General features: G+C 44.2%; 1 protein-coding gene across 1 annotated transcript in view; it reads left to right on the top strand.

Moving 5' to 3' along the window:
- The window catches only part of DPP8 (dipeptidyl peptidase 8), an 84,597-nt gene that overhangs the window by 31,447 nt on the left and 34,577 nt on the right, over window positions 1-18,573 (top strand). The window contains exons 4-11 of the mRNA XM_082254184.1: window positions 61-234; window positions 2,876-3,044; window positions 3,189-3,299; window positions 5,278-5,406; window positions 5,580-5,641; window positions 10,261-10,361; window positions 13,459-13,636; window positions 17,600-17,759. Coding sequence (XP_082110310.1) covers window positions 61-234; window positions 2,876-3,044; window positions 3,189-3,299; window positions 5,278-5,406; window positions 5,580-5,641; window positions 10,261-10,361; window positions 13,459-13,636; window positions 17,600-17,759 — 1,084 coding nt within the window. The remainder of the gene's footprint in view (window positions 1-60; window positions 235-2,875; window positions 3,045-3,188; window positions 3,300-5,277; window positions 5,407-5,579; window positions 5,642-10,260; window positions 10,362-13,458; window positions 13,637-17,599; window positions 17,760-18,573) is intronic.

Raw genomic sequence — 18,573 nt, forward strand, 5'->3', positions numbered from 1 at the left:
GTGTCTTAATTTGTAAGTGTAACATGTGAAATAAAAAGTTTAAAAATGTTGCTTTTCTAGGCCACCCCTGATTACGGCATGTACTCCCGTGAAGAGGAGCTTCTGCGAGAGAGAAAACGTATTGGGACGGTGGGCATCTCTGCTTTTGATTACCATGCAAAGAGTGGAACCTTCCTCTTCCAAGCTGGCAGTGCCATCTACACTGTTCGAGATGGGGGCACCCGCGGGTTCACGGTGAGGTTACCAGAAATGTATATTGTATGGCACGTTTTTTTACCGGTTAGACCGGTTTGTGACTTTGGAGGTGTTTTTTTGCTCAGAGTAAATGTACTGCAAGCTGGCGGCACAGCTTCGCCCCCCTGCTGACCGGTGCTGTAATTGGACACAACACGAGTTTGGCAGCAGATTGTAGCCAATGATTTTGGCTGAAACCTGCTGATCAGCTGTATCCAGTCACAGCACAGAGTTCTTTGTTTACAAACTCACAGAATTCAGTATAAAGAAAACGGCACTCTGGCTGTTTCTTTTCCCTGAAAATCCGGGGGGGGAAAATACTGGATCAGTAAGTAAAAGCAGCACATATTACCCACATTACAATTGTTGGGGACCCCTTGATTGAGTGTCGGCATACAGGATTATTAGTGCCACTAGTGACATCAGCATCAGTTTGTGACCCTCCCAACCAGTGTCAGTTAGTGCCAGATTGTACAGTCCCACGATAACTCGCTGACAACTGCCATTACAGTGTTGTGGAATTTTTCCTCAGGTACAAAATACTTGTTAGTCAGTGATACCAAATCAGACAATATATATAGCTATAGATATGAGATCAGACAAGACTCAAGATGGCTGAATCATAGTGACCTGGTTTTATTACAGCAGGCAAGAGTTTAAATACACGAAATGACGTACAGAAAATGGGTTGTTACTAACATCTTTTGTCCAATCAAAGTTAACAACTAATTATAGTAAGCATTGGGTTAATCTATATTGTGATTATTTGTCATAAGGGAATTTCCTTCGGTGATGCTCATCAGAAGGTTCCAAAGGGGCTTTTAGAAGATATTGTTGGCTCTGTGGTCAAGCTGTCCAGGCAGAGTTCCCCTTATGACAGATCGTTGCGGGTAGAACCATCTCAGCTGATATATATTTTTAGCTTTTGCAAGCTCAGTGACACATGTAAAGAAATCAATGAGATTAATTAACTCAGACATTTTGTTTAAGTCAACCATCTTTTGTATGCGAATCAAGGCATCCTGCATATCCAGAAAGGTATCCTGAATATGCCACGTCAACAGTATAGCACAATATGTGGACAGCGCACAGAGATGACATTATCTTGTGAAGGAGAACCCACAGGCAGCGATCCATACTGAATGTCCGTTTATTAAACAATTAAAATCAGGGAATGCATGCTTGTTCCCACACGGGTCTGGATGGCGGTGAGAGCTTTGAGGATGGACGATTACCAGTGGTCAATCCAGAACGTTCAATGCTGTGCCTCTCAGTGTGTGGATGCATAGATGGGCAGAAAACAAAAACCCTCCGTGAAGCAGGAAGAGGGATACTGTCCAGATGACGCCGGCGTGTGTTTCCGATGTTGTACTGGAGCGCCAAAGGCAGCGCGATATCCGGAATTGCCCTCACTCCATGGAGACAAGCTAAGTGGAGGAACCAGCATGGAATGCAAGCAAGCCCTGATGCTCTGACTATTCGTTTCGTGTGCATGTGCCTTATCAAGTCTGTGCTAAATTCCTTTGCATCTACATCCCATGCTCAGGACTGGCAGCACAGGGATTGGTTCCTTCAGTCACACAGTGGATTCCTGGTTTAATTCCTCCTTGGGGGGCCTTGATTTTCAGCTCCTGGACTTTGTATATAATTCATTACAGTATAGCGTCCATAGCTGCGTAAATTCAAGTATATATACCATAGTTTGTAGACGCTATAACTTTCACACAAACCAATTAATTTACACTTATTGGGATTTTTTTTTTTTTTTTTTACCAAAGACTTAGCAGTATACATTTTTGCCTATTTATATTTTTTTAATACATTTTTATTCTTTTTACATACAAAATCAGACAAAAAATATAAAGCAGTGTTAATGCAGCCAATTACTTGGGTAAAACACTCCAAGGCTTTGCATAAATAGACAACGAATAAAAAAAGAACAGAAAATAAAAACACACGAAAAAAGAAACAAAGAAAAAATCAAAGCAAACACCAAAAAAAAAAAACAGAAGAAAAAAGGGGGGGGGGGGGGGGGATTAGAGATTCAAGATTCAGCCTAAGCCTATATAGGTTGCAACCCTTATGTTGCCAGAAAAATCGGCCGTGTCCCTAGAAGATAAGAATTTATTTTAATGGATATGCTTATTTTTTTTGTTTTTTTTTGTTTTTATATAATAAAATTGAAACCCAGTTGTGATTAAATACTGTCAAAAGAGAGCTCTGTGTGAAAAAAGATATAATAGATGTGTCTCTGCTCCCCTCCCCTGTACATGGTTGCTGCAGCCAATGGTAATATGCGTAAGACCCCCCCCCCTGCTGTCAGGTCATACGACGTACAGACCCTGCAACGGGAGGGTTAATGGGATAGTGTGAAAATGGCAAATGTGAGCAGGAACTCCTAGAAACTTGTGCTTGAGATAAAGATGTGTGTATATGTATGTATGTATGTATGTATATATATATATATATATATATATATATATATATATATATATATATATATATATATAAATGTGTGTGTGTGTGTGTGTGTATGTAAATGTTTGTCCCCAATATAATAAATATGTAGGTGTTTGTCTTTTTTTATTAATTCAATCTTATGAGTCATTGTGTTTTTATCTTGCCTATTTTGCACCTGCAGAAGCAGCCTCTTCAGCCTCATGTATTGGAAAGCAGTTGTCCCAATATCCGCATGGATCCCACCATCTGTCCTGCAGACCCCAACTGGATATCGTTTGTACACAGTAATGACTTGTGGGTCGCCAATATAGAGAGCGGAGAAGAGCGCAGGTTGACCTTCGTACACAAAGGCTAGTCTCTGAATTTTGTTCCAGAATGATGTCATAGTGATGTTGATAGTGTTCCATGAGTTTTAAGATAAACTGGAGAATGTATAGGTCATGGTATTGCTTCCTTTTTCTGCCTTTTAAACTGAGTGATGTGGTTCTACACAGAAATGGTTGGAGTTGAGGAAGACTCGCGGTCTGCAGGTGTAGCTTCGTTTGTTCTGCAAGAGGAATTTGATCGCTACACTGGATATTGGTGGTGTCCTCGCAATGAATCAAGTAAGAACCGTTCTGCTAAATATTAAGAGGAGTACAAAACGTAAGCGTTTGCGCACACTTTTGTACTGGTCAATGTACTGGGGGAAAGTTTCCCAGGTTGGCTAGAATGCAGTCATTTAAAAAACTTTCAGCATTTAAAGCGGAATTCCGCAACTTTGCAAAAAGTGCAGGCACGCTACGAGTTCCAATTGGGTGCATGTCCCCTCCAGGACTTGTCTGTATTGCATGTGACTGGTTTGTTGCACTCCCAGGAAATACACTCTGGCTGTGAGAGGAGAGAAGCTTGCACAGCAGCTATGCCTGTTCCTCCCCTCTGCTGCCCATTCACAGAAGCCTTTGTACTTTGTGGATGAATTCACATAATACAAAGGCTTCTTTGAATGGGCAGAAGGGGGGGGGTAGGCATAATAGCTCCTTCAAAAGCAGAGTCACTGGAACTGAGACCACAATGAGCTGCATCCAAGCCTGGACTTTATCGTCCTGTCAGATGTGACAATTTCGAGATAAGCCTACCAGGCGGCAGGCACCTCGTTAGACTTAAGGTGTTAGTAAAGTGATATTTATTTTTTAATTAGAATAACAAACATGGTATCCTCACCTGCTGTATTTAATGGTTTTGCACAGGGCAACCCCGATCCTCCTCTTCTCGTGTCTCCTCCCGGCGATCTTGGCTCCTCTTCATGAGTTGCTGTTTGCTATGGAGGCACACAGTGTCTGCTCGTTGCTTAGCTGTGTGTCTTTGGAGCCACGCTCCATAGACACACACACACACACACACACACACACTCACTCACTCACTCACTCACTCCCACACACTCACTCACTCACTCACTCCCACACACACACTCACTCACTCCCACACACTGACTTAGCCCCACCCTCACTGCATCTGATTGACAGCAGCATAAGCCAATAGCTCGAATGCTGTGCGAAGAGGATGAGTGGGGAGAAGAAATGCAGCTGTGCACAGCACTGGATCTCTTCTCCCTTCGCTTTGCCTTCACACAGGGAAAGGGGAGGATAGAGAGTGCTATAAAACGTTTTCTACCTTAACCACTTGCCCCCCCCCCCGCCCACTGTCAAATGACGGCGTAGCAGTGCAGCTCTCGCGCACCAGAACAGCCCCTCTCACGCGGCGATCGTGGCTGCGCTGTGTTGCTAGGACACGGCACGACCCCAATCTTGGTAAAGAGCCAATGACATGGTTCTTTACCCATCTGATCGGCTGTGTCCAATCACATCAGGTCACATGTAAATGAGGAAGTGCAATTTATCGGCTCTCCTCGCCTCACACTGTCAGTGTGTGGCGAGGAGAGCCGATCAGCGGCTCCTCCTCAAAGGGGAGCCTAGGACAGGTAATCTGTAAAGTAAAAAAAAAATGCCCATAAGTCCCACCATCAGTGCCCATAGTGCCGCCATTCAGTGCTCATCAGTGCGGCATATTGGTGCCACCTCATCAGCGCATATCAGTGAAGGAGGAAAATTACTTATTTTCAAAATTTTCTCACAGAAAATAAACTTTTTTTTTTTCCTTCTGTCTTTTATTTTTTTGTAAGGAAAAAAAAAAAACCAGCGGTGAGTAAATACCACCAAAAGAAAGCTCTGAATGTGTGGGAAGAAAAAGAAAAACCTTTAATATGGATACAGCGTAGCATGACCGCGCAAATGTCATTCAAAGTGTGACAGCGCTGAAAGTTGAAAAATGGCCTGGGCAGGAAGGGGGTGGAAGTGGTAATAGGAATGCATTAAGGTACAAAAAGGTTTTTAGCTTTAGTAACATGGGGTATGCCTGCAGTTTTTACTAAGTAAAAAGCTTTATTACTACTACAAATACATATGATTTATTTATTGTGATTTTTTTTTTTTTTTTTTTTTTTTTTTTTTTTTTTATTGCCGTGATAGCTAGCTTTGTATTGTGCACCATCACCATTGTTTGACTTTTTCCCCCCTCTTCCGTTTTTTATTTTTTTAATCTTAGCTCCGTCAGGTGGTCAGATTCTGCGTATCCTGTATGAAGAGAATGATGAATCTGAGGTGGAGATAATTCATGTGACCTCCCCAATGCTGGAGACTCGCAGGACAGATTCATTTAGGTACCCCAAAGCTGGTGAGCATCAACTTGTTCCTCAGTAGGGAAATGGTCACTGTAGAAGATATGGAGATATATATATATATATATATATATATATATATATATATATATATATAGTATATAATATATTTATTTTTTTGATTTTCTGCATAAAATATTCTAGATTTTTACTTTAACTCAATTTTCAGGGACTGCAAATCCAAAAGTGACATTTAAGTTGTCGGAGATCACAGTGGATTCAGAGGGCAGGGTGAGTGCGTTATTTACTTTTTCTTATTTGAGTTTTCATTTAACCCCTCCTTCCTTATATCATATAACATATTCTGTATGGTGGAAAGCATTCCGGGGCAGTGAGTTTTTAGAGATGACTGCCAACTGTATTGGCAGAAGACCCAAGAGTGTATTTGCGAGTGTAACTGATCATGATCCTTATTGCAGCAATGAGAATATAATTATCTAAGCAAAAGTAGGGAGCTGGTCTGTCTTTATAATTGATTGAAGGATTTTATATCGTTCTGGGCTAAGACCTGCTCTGGTTAGGGTGCGGGTAGGTGTGTGGGGCTTGGGTCACAGATTAGCAAAATTGATTCTTAAGAACCAGAGTGAAACTAAATCAGAGAGATGCCCAGTTTTCTGATTATTAAAGCGAAGAGCAGATGCCATATAGCAGGGGTCCCCAGCCCTTGGGCCGCGGATCGGTGTGAACAGGACTATCACAGACTTTGGTTGCCGCTCACCACCTGCAATGCGGCCATGGCTGTGTCCTCTCCTGGCCCCTCTGCCCACTTAGCCAGCAATGTCATCCAATCAGCAGGGCAGAGGGTGGGAGGAGCGGCAGATTGGAGAACTCCTCCTGCCCCCTGCCCTGCTAGTAAGATGACATTGTCGGGTGGGCGCGAAGGTAGTAGTCCTGTACAGGGGAAGCAGAGATTAGAATAGGGAAGTGTCATGTTAGAGAGAGGGGGAGGGCATACTGCAGGGGCACTGTGATGGCGGAGGCTGTGATTGCTAGGGGCACTGTAATATAAAGGGGACTCCACTCTAAAGAGGCACTATAATCATTACAGTGCCCCTTTACATTTCAGCCCCCCTTACAGAGCAGTCCCATTTACATTACAGTGCTCCTTTACATTCAAGCCCCCCTTTACATTACAGTCCTCCCTTTTACAGAGCAGTCCCTGTTACATGAATGTAAAGGGGGGGGGCTGTGATGTAAAGAGGACTGCTCTGTAAGGGGAGCACTGTAATGTAAAGGAGGGCTTGTGAAGGGGAACTGAGGACACTGATATAGAGGGGGGACTGCTGTAGAGGGGTGCTGACGACAGACTGTGTGAAAATCAAACATATTATACTTGCCTCCTCTGTGCAGTTGGTTTTGTACAGGGCAGCCTGGGTTCTCCTCTTCTCTGGTTCCTCTTTGCTGCTTCTAGCCTCTTCCCTCCTATCTAGCTTGCTTTGGAGGCACCCTAGGTGCAGCTCCATGTATCCATTCAGACACAGAGCAGCGGTTTGGCCCCTCCCCCCTCTCTCCTGATTGGCTCCCTGACTTTGGTTAATAACCGTGGCAGCCAATGGCGCCGCAACTGTATCTCAGCTAATCGGGAGGGAGAGTTCCAGGTGGCCAAAGGAATTGTGAAGATCGTTGGTCAGAGATCGACCTCAGGTAAGTATAAGAAGGGGGGGGGGCTCAGGGGGGCTGCTTTACACAGAAGGCTTTTTATCCTAATGCATAGAATGCATTAAGATAAAAAAACTTCATGACTTTACAACTGCTTTTAAATGAAAGTGTTGTGGGTTAAAATTCCAAGCCTAGACAAAGCCCAGAAAATGACAATTTTAAATTGCCATCTACTTTAAGGCCTTGTTTACAGGGGCAACATGCGGTTGCTTCACGTTTCACTGACCGCTGAGTAGCAAGTTAACGTGCCATGTTAGTACTATTCGACAATAAAGGGGGTTATTTTCTAAAACTGGAGTGTGCAAATTCTGGTGCAACTGTGCAGGTTAGCAAAGCCGCTTCAGCTTGTTCAGTTAAAAACCTGGAAGCTGATTGGTTTCTGCGAAGAGCTGCACCGGATTTTGCACTCTTCGGTTTTAGTAAATCAACCCCAAAGCATTGTGTTTTGGCAATCACAACTACTGCCAAACGCAACCCATTTAAGGTATTGGTGATTTTGCTGCAACTGCCTGTACAGGCGGTCCCCGGGTTACAAACACAATAGGGACTGTAGGTTTGTTCTTAAGTCGAAGTTGAAACAGTGCATTTTTAAGTGCAACTTCAGCCTGTGCAGGGATGTGGGATGTTTCGGGTGCTTCTGGGCGTGCAGTCATGTTATCTGGGGCTCTTGTGGCCATGCAATACACACACTACTGCAGTGTGTAATGTGTCTGGCGGTGCAAGATGGCTGCTCAGCGGTAACTGTGACCAGCGTGGAGCACAAGTGACCGAAATTAACATCCGTTTGTAACTCGGGGACTGCCTGTAATGCACATGTAGTGTGGACTTTCACTGGTTAAAACAGGTGTAAAGGAGGTGACCTTTTGCCTCCAAGCTGCCTGATGTGTTAAGCTGGATACACACTATCAAATTTTCTTTTAGATTTTTTTCCTTTTAGACTTGCCAAAACCATATAATATGAGGTCAGACCTAAACACTTCCAGTCTGTATGCAATCAGGCCGCCCCTTGCACTACATAGTTGAAGGTAAATCTAAAGGAAATCTACCAACAAAAGCTGTGTAGTGTGTATTCAGCTTTAATGTCTGTCACCAGTGAGGCTTTGTTTGCTGCTGTGATTAGAGGGATCATGTGCGGAGAAAAATATGTAGGCCGACTTTGCTTTAAGTGGACTCTGCACTCTCCCAATTAACATTGATTATTTTTAATACTTATGCTGCTAGCATTAGTAAATAGATAGGAAAGTATATCAGCTACTCATTTTTTTTTTCTTCAGCTACTTCCTGGCTTCTTGCCTTGGCAAATGTCATACATGCCAGGATTCGGGGGGGGGGGGATTTCTTAGCTTAGCACACACTCCTTCGTGCATGCCCCAGCTAAGGGCAAATGGATTCCAGGGAGTAAATGCTACATGAATCATTTGCCCTTACTCAAGATGGCTTCTGCCAGAAATGCTAGGGAGGTGTTTTTCAAAGTGATTTCTCAACAAAAAAAAAAGCATGGAGACATGGGTGGATGGGGGGAGTTTGCGTTTGATTATTAAAAATGATTTAAATAGTGTTGTTGTTTTTTTGTTTGTAAAGCTTGGATGAAGTGTAGATCCGCTTTAATGTAAAATGCCTGACTGTCTCTAGCGTCAATATTTTTGGGATGATTTACTAAAACTGGAGAGTGTGAGATCTGGTGCCAATGGTAGCCAATCAGCTTCTAACTTCAGCTTGTTCAATTAAGCTCTGGCAAAAATGCAGACCCGCACCAGATTTTGCACTCTCCAGTTTTAGTAAATCAACCCCTTTGAGTCACTCTTCTGGCACAAGCGTACATCACCATTTTTAGGAGTAGTCAGCCTCTGTATTTCTTTCAATACAGTTTTTTTTTTTTTTTTTAAAGGCTGATCGAATGCATTAGGGCTGCACGATATTGGGGAAAAAAGTACATTGCGATATTTCGTTTTTAACGATATATATCGCAATATTTCTCCCGGACAGTCTCCGGAGGAGGGATCAGTGAGCAGAGCTCAGCTCTCCACCAGGGGATCCGCCACACTTGTAGAACTTCTCCCGCCCGGACAGCCCGAGCCTTGTGTTGGAGCCGGAGTGTTGAGGAAGCGGGCTGAGTGAAGTGTCCCAGCAGTAGTACGGTAGCAGCCTTTGTCCCCCGGTGCTCCTCCGCCATGCTTCCGACTTCTCTCCCCCCTCTCCTGCTGCTTTGCACTGTAGCACTCTGCAGCCTCTCCCCCGCCATGCAATCCAGCTCTGCCTCTTAGTCTCCAGCCGACTATTACTCCGCCCATTGTCTCTCCATTGAATCTATTTCCAAAATATTACAGCCTGATCCTGCCCCCGATGCAGCCAGGAGAGACAATGGGCGGAGCAGGGCGGAGTAATGGTCGGCTGGATACTAGAGGCAGAGCTGGGAGGGCTGGATTGCATCGGGCTGGAGGGGCGGAGTTCCGATCACAGCCGAAAGCAAAACGGATGTGTCAGCTGCCAGCACTGTGAGTCGTCGTCCTCCCCCCGAGTCCCGACTTCTCCCTGCCTATGCTAAATATCGCGTCTTCGGCGATATGAATATCGCGTACGCCCGCAGAATGATAGTCGATATCACATCGACTATCGTTCAGCCCTAGAATGCATGAAGGTTAAAAAAAAAAAAGACCTTCCCTAATACTTGCCCAAGCCCCATCGTGATCCAGTGATGTGCACGAGAGCCTTGGATCTCTAACGACTCCCCCCCTCATTGGCTGAGAGAGTCAGTCAGTCACAGCCAGTGAGCCAATGAGAGAGAGAGAGGGAGCGGATCGAGCCGCGGCTCTGTATGTGAATGGACACTCGGAGAAGGGGCTCGGGAGCGAGCCTGCTTGGGTTCCCCACATAGCAAACTACTTCCTCTGGGGGCAGGAGGAAGGGGCCAAGAGTTCCAGCGGGGAACCCGAAAAGAGGAGGATCCCGGCTGCTCTGTGCAGGTAAGTATAACATGTTTCTTTTTTTTTTAAAAAGTCTTTAATATCACTTTAGGGACTTTTGAATCTTTTTTAGTGGATACTGAAGTGTCTCGGTTGCCACCCTGTGTAAGGAGTAATGTAAGGATCATTTGTAAAGGGGAATTTTATATCTGGCTACATATTCCGTACAGAATTTTATCAGATCTCGGGTACTGTGCTGCCAACATCAACCTATCTTTATTTCTGTAGGTGCTGGATGTGGTAGACAAAGAACTCCGGCAGCCGTTTGAAGTGCTATTTTCAGGGTGTGAATACATTGCTAGAGCTGGATGGACTCCCGATGGAAATTAGTGAGTGGTGTTTTTTTTTTTTTTCTGTCTTTCATTAATAAAAAAGAATGCTGAACCCTGTAAGGTGCAGTTACCACGAAAATAATTGTTTTAATTTTTCTAGCTGAAATGGAAACATTAACTTTTAATGTATTGGTTTGAAGTTCATCTCCAGCTAACAGTTGGGCCCCTTTCACACGGTGTGGATCCGTTTTGGATGGACTCCGCTTTCTCATCGGGGATCACTCTGTTGATCCCCGCTAAGCAGGTGGATGACCGGTCCGTCTCCACTCACTGTGCAGAGACGGGCCGGCCAGAGTCCTGCTCCCCTCTATGGGGAGATGGAATGAAAACGGACAGCCTGTCTGTTGTTATCCGATCCAACCTGCTGGACGGATGGCGAACGTACCAACTTATATCAGATGGCAGACAGGCGTTAGTGGACACATGTCCGCTAAAATCCGCCTCCCCATAGAAGTCAATGGTTGGCCCAATCGGGTCCACCTGTCCATTTTTCTGATTGTCTACAAGGGTCCTTAACGTGTTACTAAACCTAGGAGCCTGCAGTCACTATATCTGCTCTCCCCAGGAGCCTGCAGTCACGATATCTGCTCTCCCCAGGAGCCTGCAGTCACGATATCTGATCTCCCCAGGAGCCTGCAGTCACTATATCTGCTCTCCCCAGGAGCCTGCAGTCACTATATCTGCTCTCCCCAGGAGCCTGCAGTCACTATATCTGCTCTCCCCAGGAGCCTGCAGTCACTATATCTGGTCTCCCCAGGAGCCTGCAGTCACTATATCTGCTCTCCCCAGGAGCCTGCAGTCACTATATCTGGTCTCCCCAGGAGCCTGCAGTCCCTATATCTGGTCTCCCCAGGAGCCTGCAGTCCCTATATCTGGTCTCCCCAGGAGCCTGCAGTCCCTATATCTGGTCTCCCCAGGAGCCTGCAGTCCCTATATCTGGTCTCTCCAGGAGCCTGCAGTCCCTATATCTGGTCTCTCCAGGAGCCTGCAGTCCCTATATCTGGTCTCCCCAGGAGCCTGCAGTCACTATATCCGGTCTCCCCAGGAGCCTGCAGTCACTATATCTGGTCTCCCCAGGAGCCTGCAGTCCCTATATCTGGTCTCCCCAGGAGCCTGCAGTCCCTATATCTGGTCTCCCCAGGAGCCTGCAGTCCCTATATCTGGTCTCTCCAGGAGCCTGCAGTCCCTATATCTGGTCTCTCCAGGAGCCTGCAGTCCCTATATCTGGTCTCCCCAGGAGCCTGCAGTCACTATATCCGGTCTCCCCAGGAGCCTGCAGTCACTATATCTGGTCTCCCCAGGAGCCTGCAGTCACTATATCTGGTCTCCCCAGGAGCCTGCAGTCCCTATATCTGGTCTCCCCAGGAGCCTGCAGTCCCTATATCTGGTCTCCCCAGGAGCCTGCAGTCCCTATATCTGGTCTCCCCAGGAGCCTGCAGTCCCTATATCTGGTCTCCCCAGGAGCCTGCAGTCCCTATATCTGGTCTCCCCAGGAGCCTGCAGTCCCTATATCTGGTCTCCCCAGGAGCCTGCAGTCCCTATATCTGGTCTCCCCATGAGCCTGCAGTCCCTATATCTGGTCTCCCCAGGAGCCTGCAGTCACTATATCTGGTCTCCCACAGCGCACAGAACAAAGAAATGCAATAGTTTTAGTAAATATAAACTGCTAAATACGTTTTCTTGTCAGCAGTTAGAGCAGTCTTGTGAGTTCTGTTAGTGTCTGGGTAAAGTTTGTAGGAGGAGTTTTCATTCTCCCCTGATTGTACTAGGAGGCTGCATGACCTCTGGGCAGTGGTAATTGGCCCTATGCTGATAACATGCACTCTTCCACGAGAAAAAAAAAAAACTCTCTAGCAATACACATTATACTGAGCATGTGTAGAGGCGTGTACTATTAGGAGATGGTTTTGGGACATTGGAAAGGGGAGTATCAGAGAAGACCGGATCAAACACCCTTTTTACACAGTGCAGAGGATAATCCCTTTAGGCTCCACGGTGAGTTAATAAGCATCTTTTACTGCATATACAGACTGATTTTACTGTTGTGGGTTTAGTAATACTTTAAATACGCCCCAAAAAACCTAGCACAGGTTACTTTCCCTTGGTAGGAAACAAATTGCTTTAAAATGTTTATCTTCTCCCCTCAACATCAGAAGATTGGCTTGCTCAAAATCAACATTATTCTACCTAGAGAAGCTAATTTTTAAACACAGGGGCTGTCCGAATAAATTTAAAGTTTTGGGATCCCTGGCTGGCTGCTCCAGGACTTTCCTTTTTTATAATTTGGGTTTTCAGCAGTTATTTACATTTTAATGGGAATTTATAATGTAGTGGAGATGGGAGCATTTGGTTTTCCGATTTATTATGGACAGCGTTTGCAGTTTATTTTACTGCAAATCGAACTGGATTCTGCCCACCTCCCTTTTTCATTATGATTATTAACCTTGTGTTGGGTTGATATCTGCTAAATGGCTTTTTACTTGTTCGCAAGTTGTAACCGTAAATTGAAAAGTTTTTATGACTCATTTTATTAATGTGACCCCCAAGTGTTTTTTTTTTTTTTTTTTTTTTTTTCTTAATGCATTTTATTAATTGAGGTTAAAAAAAACTTTCTGCATGCAGTTCGACCAACTCCTCCCCTCCCCACCTCAGTAACCCCTTTTTTTTTTTTTTTTTTTTTTTTTTTTTTTTTTACCCGAGCCCAATCTCAATACAGTGATGTGCATGAGAGCAGTGGCTCTTTCCTCATTGGCTCAGTCAGCAGTGGAAGCCAATGAGGGAGTAGGGTCAAGCCATGCTGTGTGTCTATGGACACCCAGTTGCCTCAGAAGCGAGCTTGCACGACTGCCCCAATAGCAATCGAAGTCTTTAACTGTATACATATTGTGGGTAAATGACTGAAAGAAATAAAACAATGGGTTAGCATGGCAGCCAGGTGACTAGTGTTCTCACAGGAAGAGAAACAGAATTGCAGCCTCCATGCCTGTGGCTTGCCGTGGATGTGATACAGTTTTTGTAGAGATTGTAGTTGTGGAAGTGCAGCACACAAGCCATACACTATGCATCTTCTAACTTTTCTCGTCTATATTTGCAGTGCCTGGGCTATCCTGCTAGATCGTCCACAGACACGTCTGCAGATTGTCCTCATCCCACCCTCTTTGTTCGTGGATCCCTATAAAGACCTATCCGAGCACCATCGACTGTCAGACTCCACATCGGACTCTATAGCACCACTTGTGATATATGAGGAGACAACAGATATATGGATAAATGTACGCTATTAGAATCCCTTAGGGGGTCAGGGTTTCAGATATCAGTTTGTAGTTTTGTTTGACGATTAGCTGCTCACCTACTGCTCTTCACTTACTGATGTGTTCATCAATACCCATAGGCATTAACATGGTCCAAATGGATCAAGACAACCCAACATTGACTGTTTAGTCCAAAACCTAACTAAGTCTAAACCCACTCCAAGCCACATTCTAAGCCTTACCTCTTCAGCCGCTCCGGTCCGGTCCCAGCATCAGCTGGCTTGTGTATGGGAGTGTGCAGGAGAGGCAGCCGACAACGGAAGCCTCATAGTAACTCTATAGGTGATGTCACTTCCCAGTCCTTTCCCAGGCCTTTTCAGTTCTCTCCTGCACACAGCAGCTGCCTCTGGAGACCAGACCAGATCTGCTCAACAGGCAAGTATAGCGATTTCTGATTTACACGGCTAAATAGATTAGGCTTAGAATGTGAGAGTAAGGTTTAGAGTTAGTTAGTTTTTGACTTTACTTTCCCTTTAATCTCCCTGGCGGTATTCCTGAGTGTGGCTCTGGGTTAACTTTCAGTACCAAAAGCGGTAACCCCCGAGCTACACTTGGGATTACCCCAGAATGTTACTCCCCTTCCCTGCGATTCCCCTGCTGTCCTCCCCATCGTCCTCACACTCTCTCCCCGCTCTGTGCACAGCTGATTGCCGGCACTTGCCTTCCGGTTCCCTCCCTGTGAGCGTTGTGACGCAGGGGGTTGGAACCGGAGGCAAATTCAAAAGTGTAAATGCACAAATGAGATGATACAAAGCTGTGATCCTAACATGTTATACTGTATCATGCCATTTCACCTGGTGACTTTTCCAGTGCCCCGTTTTTTTTTTTTTTTTTTTTTTTTTTTTTTTTGTGCAAAAGCGCTTTTAGACGAACTGGAAAACTGCAATGGTTAAACTGAGTTACTTGAAAAACTGAGCGATAGTGATTCGTGGGAAAATTTGTCGTCGGGTACGGAAAGTGATGACGGGGACGATTCCGATGTCTTTTTGGCACATAGCTTGTGGAATTTGGGAAGTATTTTAAATGATTCTTCAGAATTTCCAAGGAAGCGATGTGCCAGAAAGAGACATCCGAATCGTCGCTGTCGTCACTTTCCGTACCTGATGACGAATATTCCCACGAATAAGTAAACTTCCTCTGCAAACCTGCAATTTACCTATAGGTAAGCCTGTAACAAGGCTTGACTATATCAAAAAGTTCAAAAGGTTGGGACTTTATATGAGGCGCTGCCCAAATGGGGCTAGATGCCTCCATCCCTGGTCATGTAAATGCAAGGGAGGAGGGAATAAAATTAGTAATATGGGTACATAGGGCAATCGGCTTGGTAAGTAGGGTAATATTATAAAATCATAACATAATATAAATATGGTACAAACGATTGCCTAGCATATCTGACAGGAAAAAAACGGGAAGGAAGGGGAAATTGGGACTTTGTGTGAAGTGTGTGAGGAAGCAGTTGGCAGATAGAATGGTCGAGTCACTGATGCAAGGAAGGAACAATTTAATAATATAAATGTCATCTTGCATAACATTACAAAAATAGCATGGTACATACATATGATAAACAAGCAAAAAATTGGGGGCGCAAACCCTGAACATGTATATCTAAAGCCGGTGCAGCTATGAACCAAGCGACATGTATATTAAAAAAGGCTTGAGCACGATATGGCCATATGGTGGGACCAAATCCCCATTTTTATTTATGGATTGTCTCCATATTTGATAGTCATTTCTTTAGCACATACATATAATACTTAAGTGAATGGTACATTAAAAGACATGATAAATGCCAAATCATAATGAGCTGATAAAACGTCAGATATGCTAGGCAATCGGTTGTTTGTACCATATTTTATATTACGTTATGATTTTATTATATTACCTTATTTACCAAGCCGATTGCCCTATGTACCCCTATTACTAATTTTATTCCCCCCCCCCCCCCCTTGCAAGGCTTAGCTATAGGTAGTGTAAATATCTCTTAAACGTGTATAGTGTAGGAGATATTTACATGACATGCAGCCAGTGACATCACTGGCGCATGCTCTCTGAAGGAACGGCTACAGGTGCTGTTCCTTCCAAGTCCTGTACTGTGAATGGCGGCTCCCGCACGCATGCACGTGAGTGACGACATCGCGGCTCCAGCCAATCACAGCGCTGGAGCCTGCAAACCTGGAAGAAACTCCAGGGAAGGTGTCAGTGGTGTGCGGGCGCCGCTGGAACAGCTTCGTTCTAAGGTAAGTATTACATAATGAGCTAGTTCTTAATCGGAATCGGTTGAAATAGCCAACAATAACAAATAACTGCCTAGTGTATGCTTGCCATATTTCCCTCATCCTTGCGGCCAAGTGTTCCCTCTATGCCCAGATTCTTTCTTTAAGTTGACACTCTGCAGGCCAAAGGAGTTGGTCAGGGAGTGAGCACAATACAGTAGCCCGCTAACTAAACTTTTATTAATGAAATTGTCAGAATTGAAAGTAGAAGTCCGGACTAAACCTAACTTGTCTTAAATATGCCCCCTCCTAACACCTATGCTGACTAGACAAAAAAAGGAGCGATCTCCTGCGCTCTAAAGAAGTGCACTGGCAAAAATCAATCGGACATCTTTGGCTAATCAATATTCGCACCGGCTTTGCTGCCCACTACCGGCTGGGGAAACCCAGAAGAAATACTCCAAAGACAGGGAACAGAGGGTGCACCAACCTAGCACATTACCTTTTGTAAAAGCTCTGTTAGTGTTAAGCTTTGTTAGTGTTAGAAGAGATGTATTCTCACAAACAACATCAGCAATCAGGTACATCAAAGTCCACAATGTACTTGAAACGGCCTGGTCATCTAGAGTAGTCCCAAGCGCAAGAACATCCAAGCGGCTGACCCTTTTCTCAGGGGAGATCCTCTATTCCTCAGAGCTCTGGGGATCTCCCCTGGAAATGCGCCAACAGTTTGAAAGGTTCTCTCGTGCCCGGGACTTGTTAAGATGACCAGGCCATTTCAATTGCATTGTGGACTTTGATGTGCCTTATTCCTGGTGTTTGTGAGTATACGTCTTCTTTTAACACTAATAAAGCTATCGCAAAGTAAAAGTGCTAGGTTGGTGCACCCTCCGTTCCTTGTCCTTGCACCTATGCTGACTAACCTGTAGGGGAAATTTGTGTTTACCTATTTTCAGACAACTTTGGTCCATGCAGGTGATCCCCCCTGTGTCAGTCTGCGGCAGCTGCAGGGGAGAGGAGAAGAGCGCTAGACAACATCTGCGAACTCCAGGAGGTATATTACCCATAGGCCCATTTGTTGTCTGCGCTTCCTCTTTTCCTGTTCAGCCTGCACTGGCTTTCACAGGGGAGCCAGATCCATGTGGTCGAACCAGAGGCCTAAAATAAGGTAAGTAATATACATCTGTCTTACAAAGGTTAGTCAGCATAGGTGTTTTTTTTTTTTGGGGGGGGGGGGGGCACTTTTAAGGCTAGTCAGGTTTAGCCTGGAATTTTACTTTTAATACAATACATATGGTAATAAATGTACCCTCTAGTGTGTGTGTTAAGCTCTCTCTTCAATGCCCTATGTGCCTTAGGCTGGCCATATACTATACAATTTTCTTGTTCAACTTTCCTTTAGATTTACCAAAACCATGTGATATAGGGTCAAACCTAAACACTTTCAATTTGTATGCAGTCAGGCAGGCCCTTGCACTACATAGTTTAAGGTAAATCTAAAGGAAATTGAATAAGAAAATTGTATAGTGTATGGCCAGCCTTAGATTAAAAGAAATGTAAATACCAATAAGTTGAATCTAGTAAGGTAAATCTGTATTATGCACTCTGAACCACTCTTTCCATGGAGTTGTGATCAGGCTGAAAATTTCCATATTCAAAGTATTGATCTCTAAACTGATTTATTTATTTCATTCTTTATTCTCTACCTCAGATTCATGACATCTTGCACTTTTTTCCGCAAACCCGGGAGGATGAGATCCAGTTCCTCTTTGCCACCGAGTGCAAAACAGGGTTTCGACACCTTTATCGGATCACCAGCCTGTTGAGAGGAGCTGGAACTGGTAGGGCAGGAGCTGATCTGTTAGGGCTCAGTAAGTTAACCTGTACTGTTTGTGTCTCTTAAAGGTTACTATGCTTATCCATATTTTATTATAGATTTTAAATGCATTGCTTGTCTGGGGAGAATTTAATAAATCTGGAGTAGCTCTGCATGGCAAATGATCAGCTTCTATCTTCAGCTCTTTCAGTTAAGCTTTGAAAATTAAAGCTTCAAGCTGATTGGTTGCCATGCATAGCTGCTCCAGAATCCATCTGCTTCAGTACCCCCCATCCCTGTTTCTAGTATGCAGTAGCATATGCTACTGGTTGTACACTGCAATTATCATGTAAACATTTACGTGGAAGCAAGAATACTTTGTTCACATTAGCTTCAGAACTCATTTTTGCTTCCTTTAATTCAGTTATGTGCTATTATTTTATGTGTGGTACATACAGTGGGAAAAATAATTATTTTAACCCCTGCAGATTTTGTATGTTTGCCCACTTACAAAGAAATGGTCTTTAATTTTTATCATAGGTGTATTTTAAATGATAGAGGCAGAATATCAACTAAAAATCCAGAAAATACACAATACAAATGCTATAAATTTAGTTGCAGTTCAGTGAGTAAAAATAAGTATTTGATCCCCAAGCAAAACATGACTTAGTAGTTGGTGGAGAAACCCTTGTTGGCAAGCACAGAGGTAAGACGTTTCTTGTAGTTGGTGGCCAGGTTTGCACACACCTCAGGAGCGATTTTGGTCCACTCTTCTTTAAAGATCTTCTCTAAATCCTAAGGTTTCTTGGCTGTCGCTTAGTAACTCAAGTATAAAATATATCCATTCAGCCTGGTGTGGCATTGCTTTT

The sequence above is a fragment of the Pelophylax lessonae genome, assembly GCF_965119305.1.
Source record: "Pelophylax lessonae genome assembly, chromosome: 4".
Taxonomy (NCBI): Eukaryota; Metazoa; Chordata; class Amphibia; order Anura; family Ranidae; genus Pelophylax; species Pelophylax lessonae.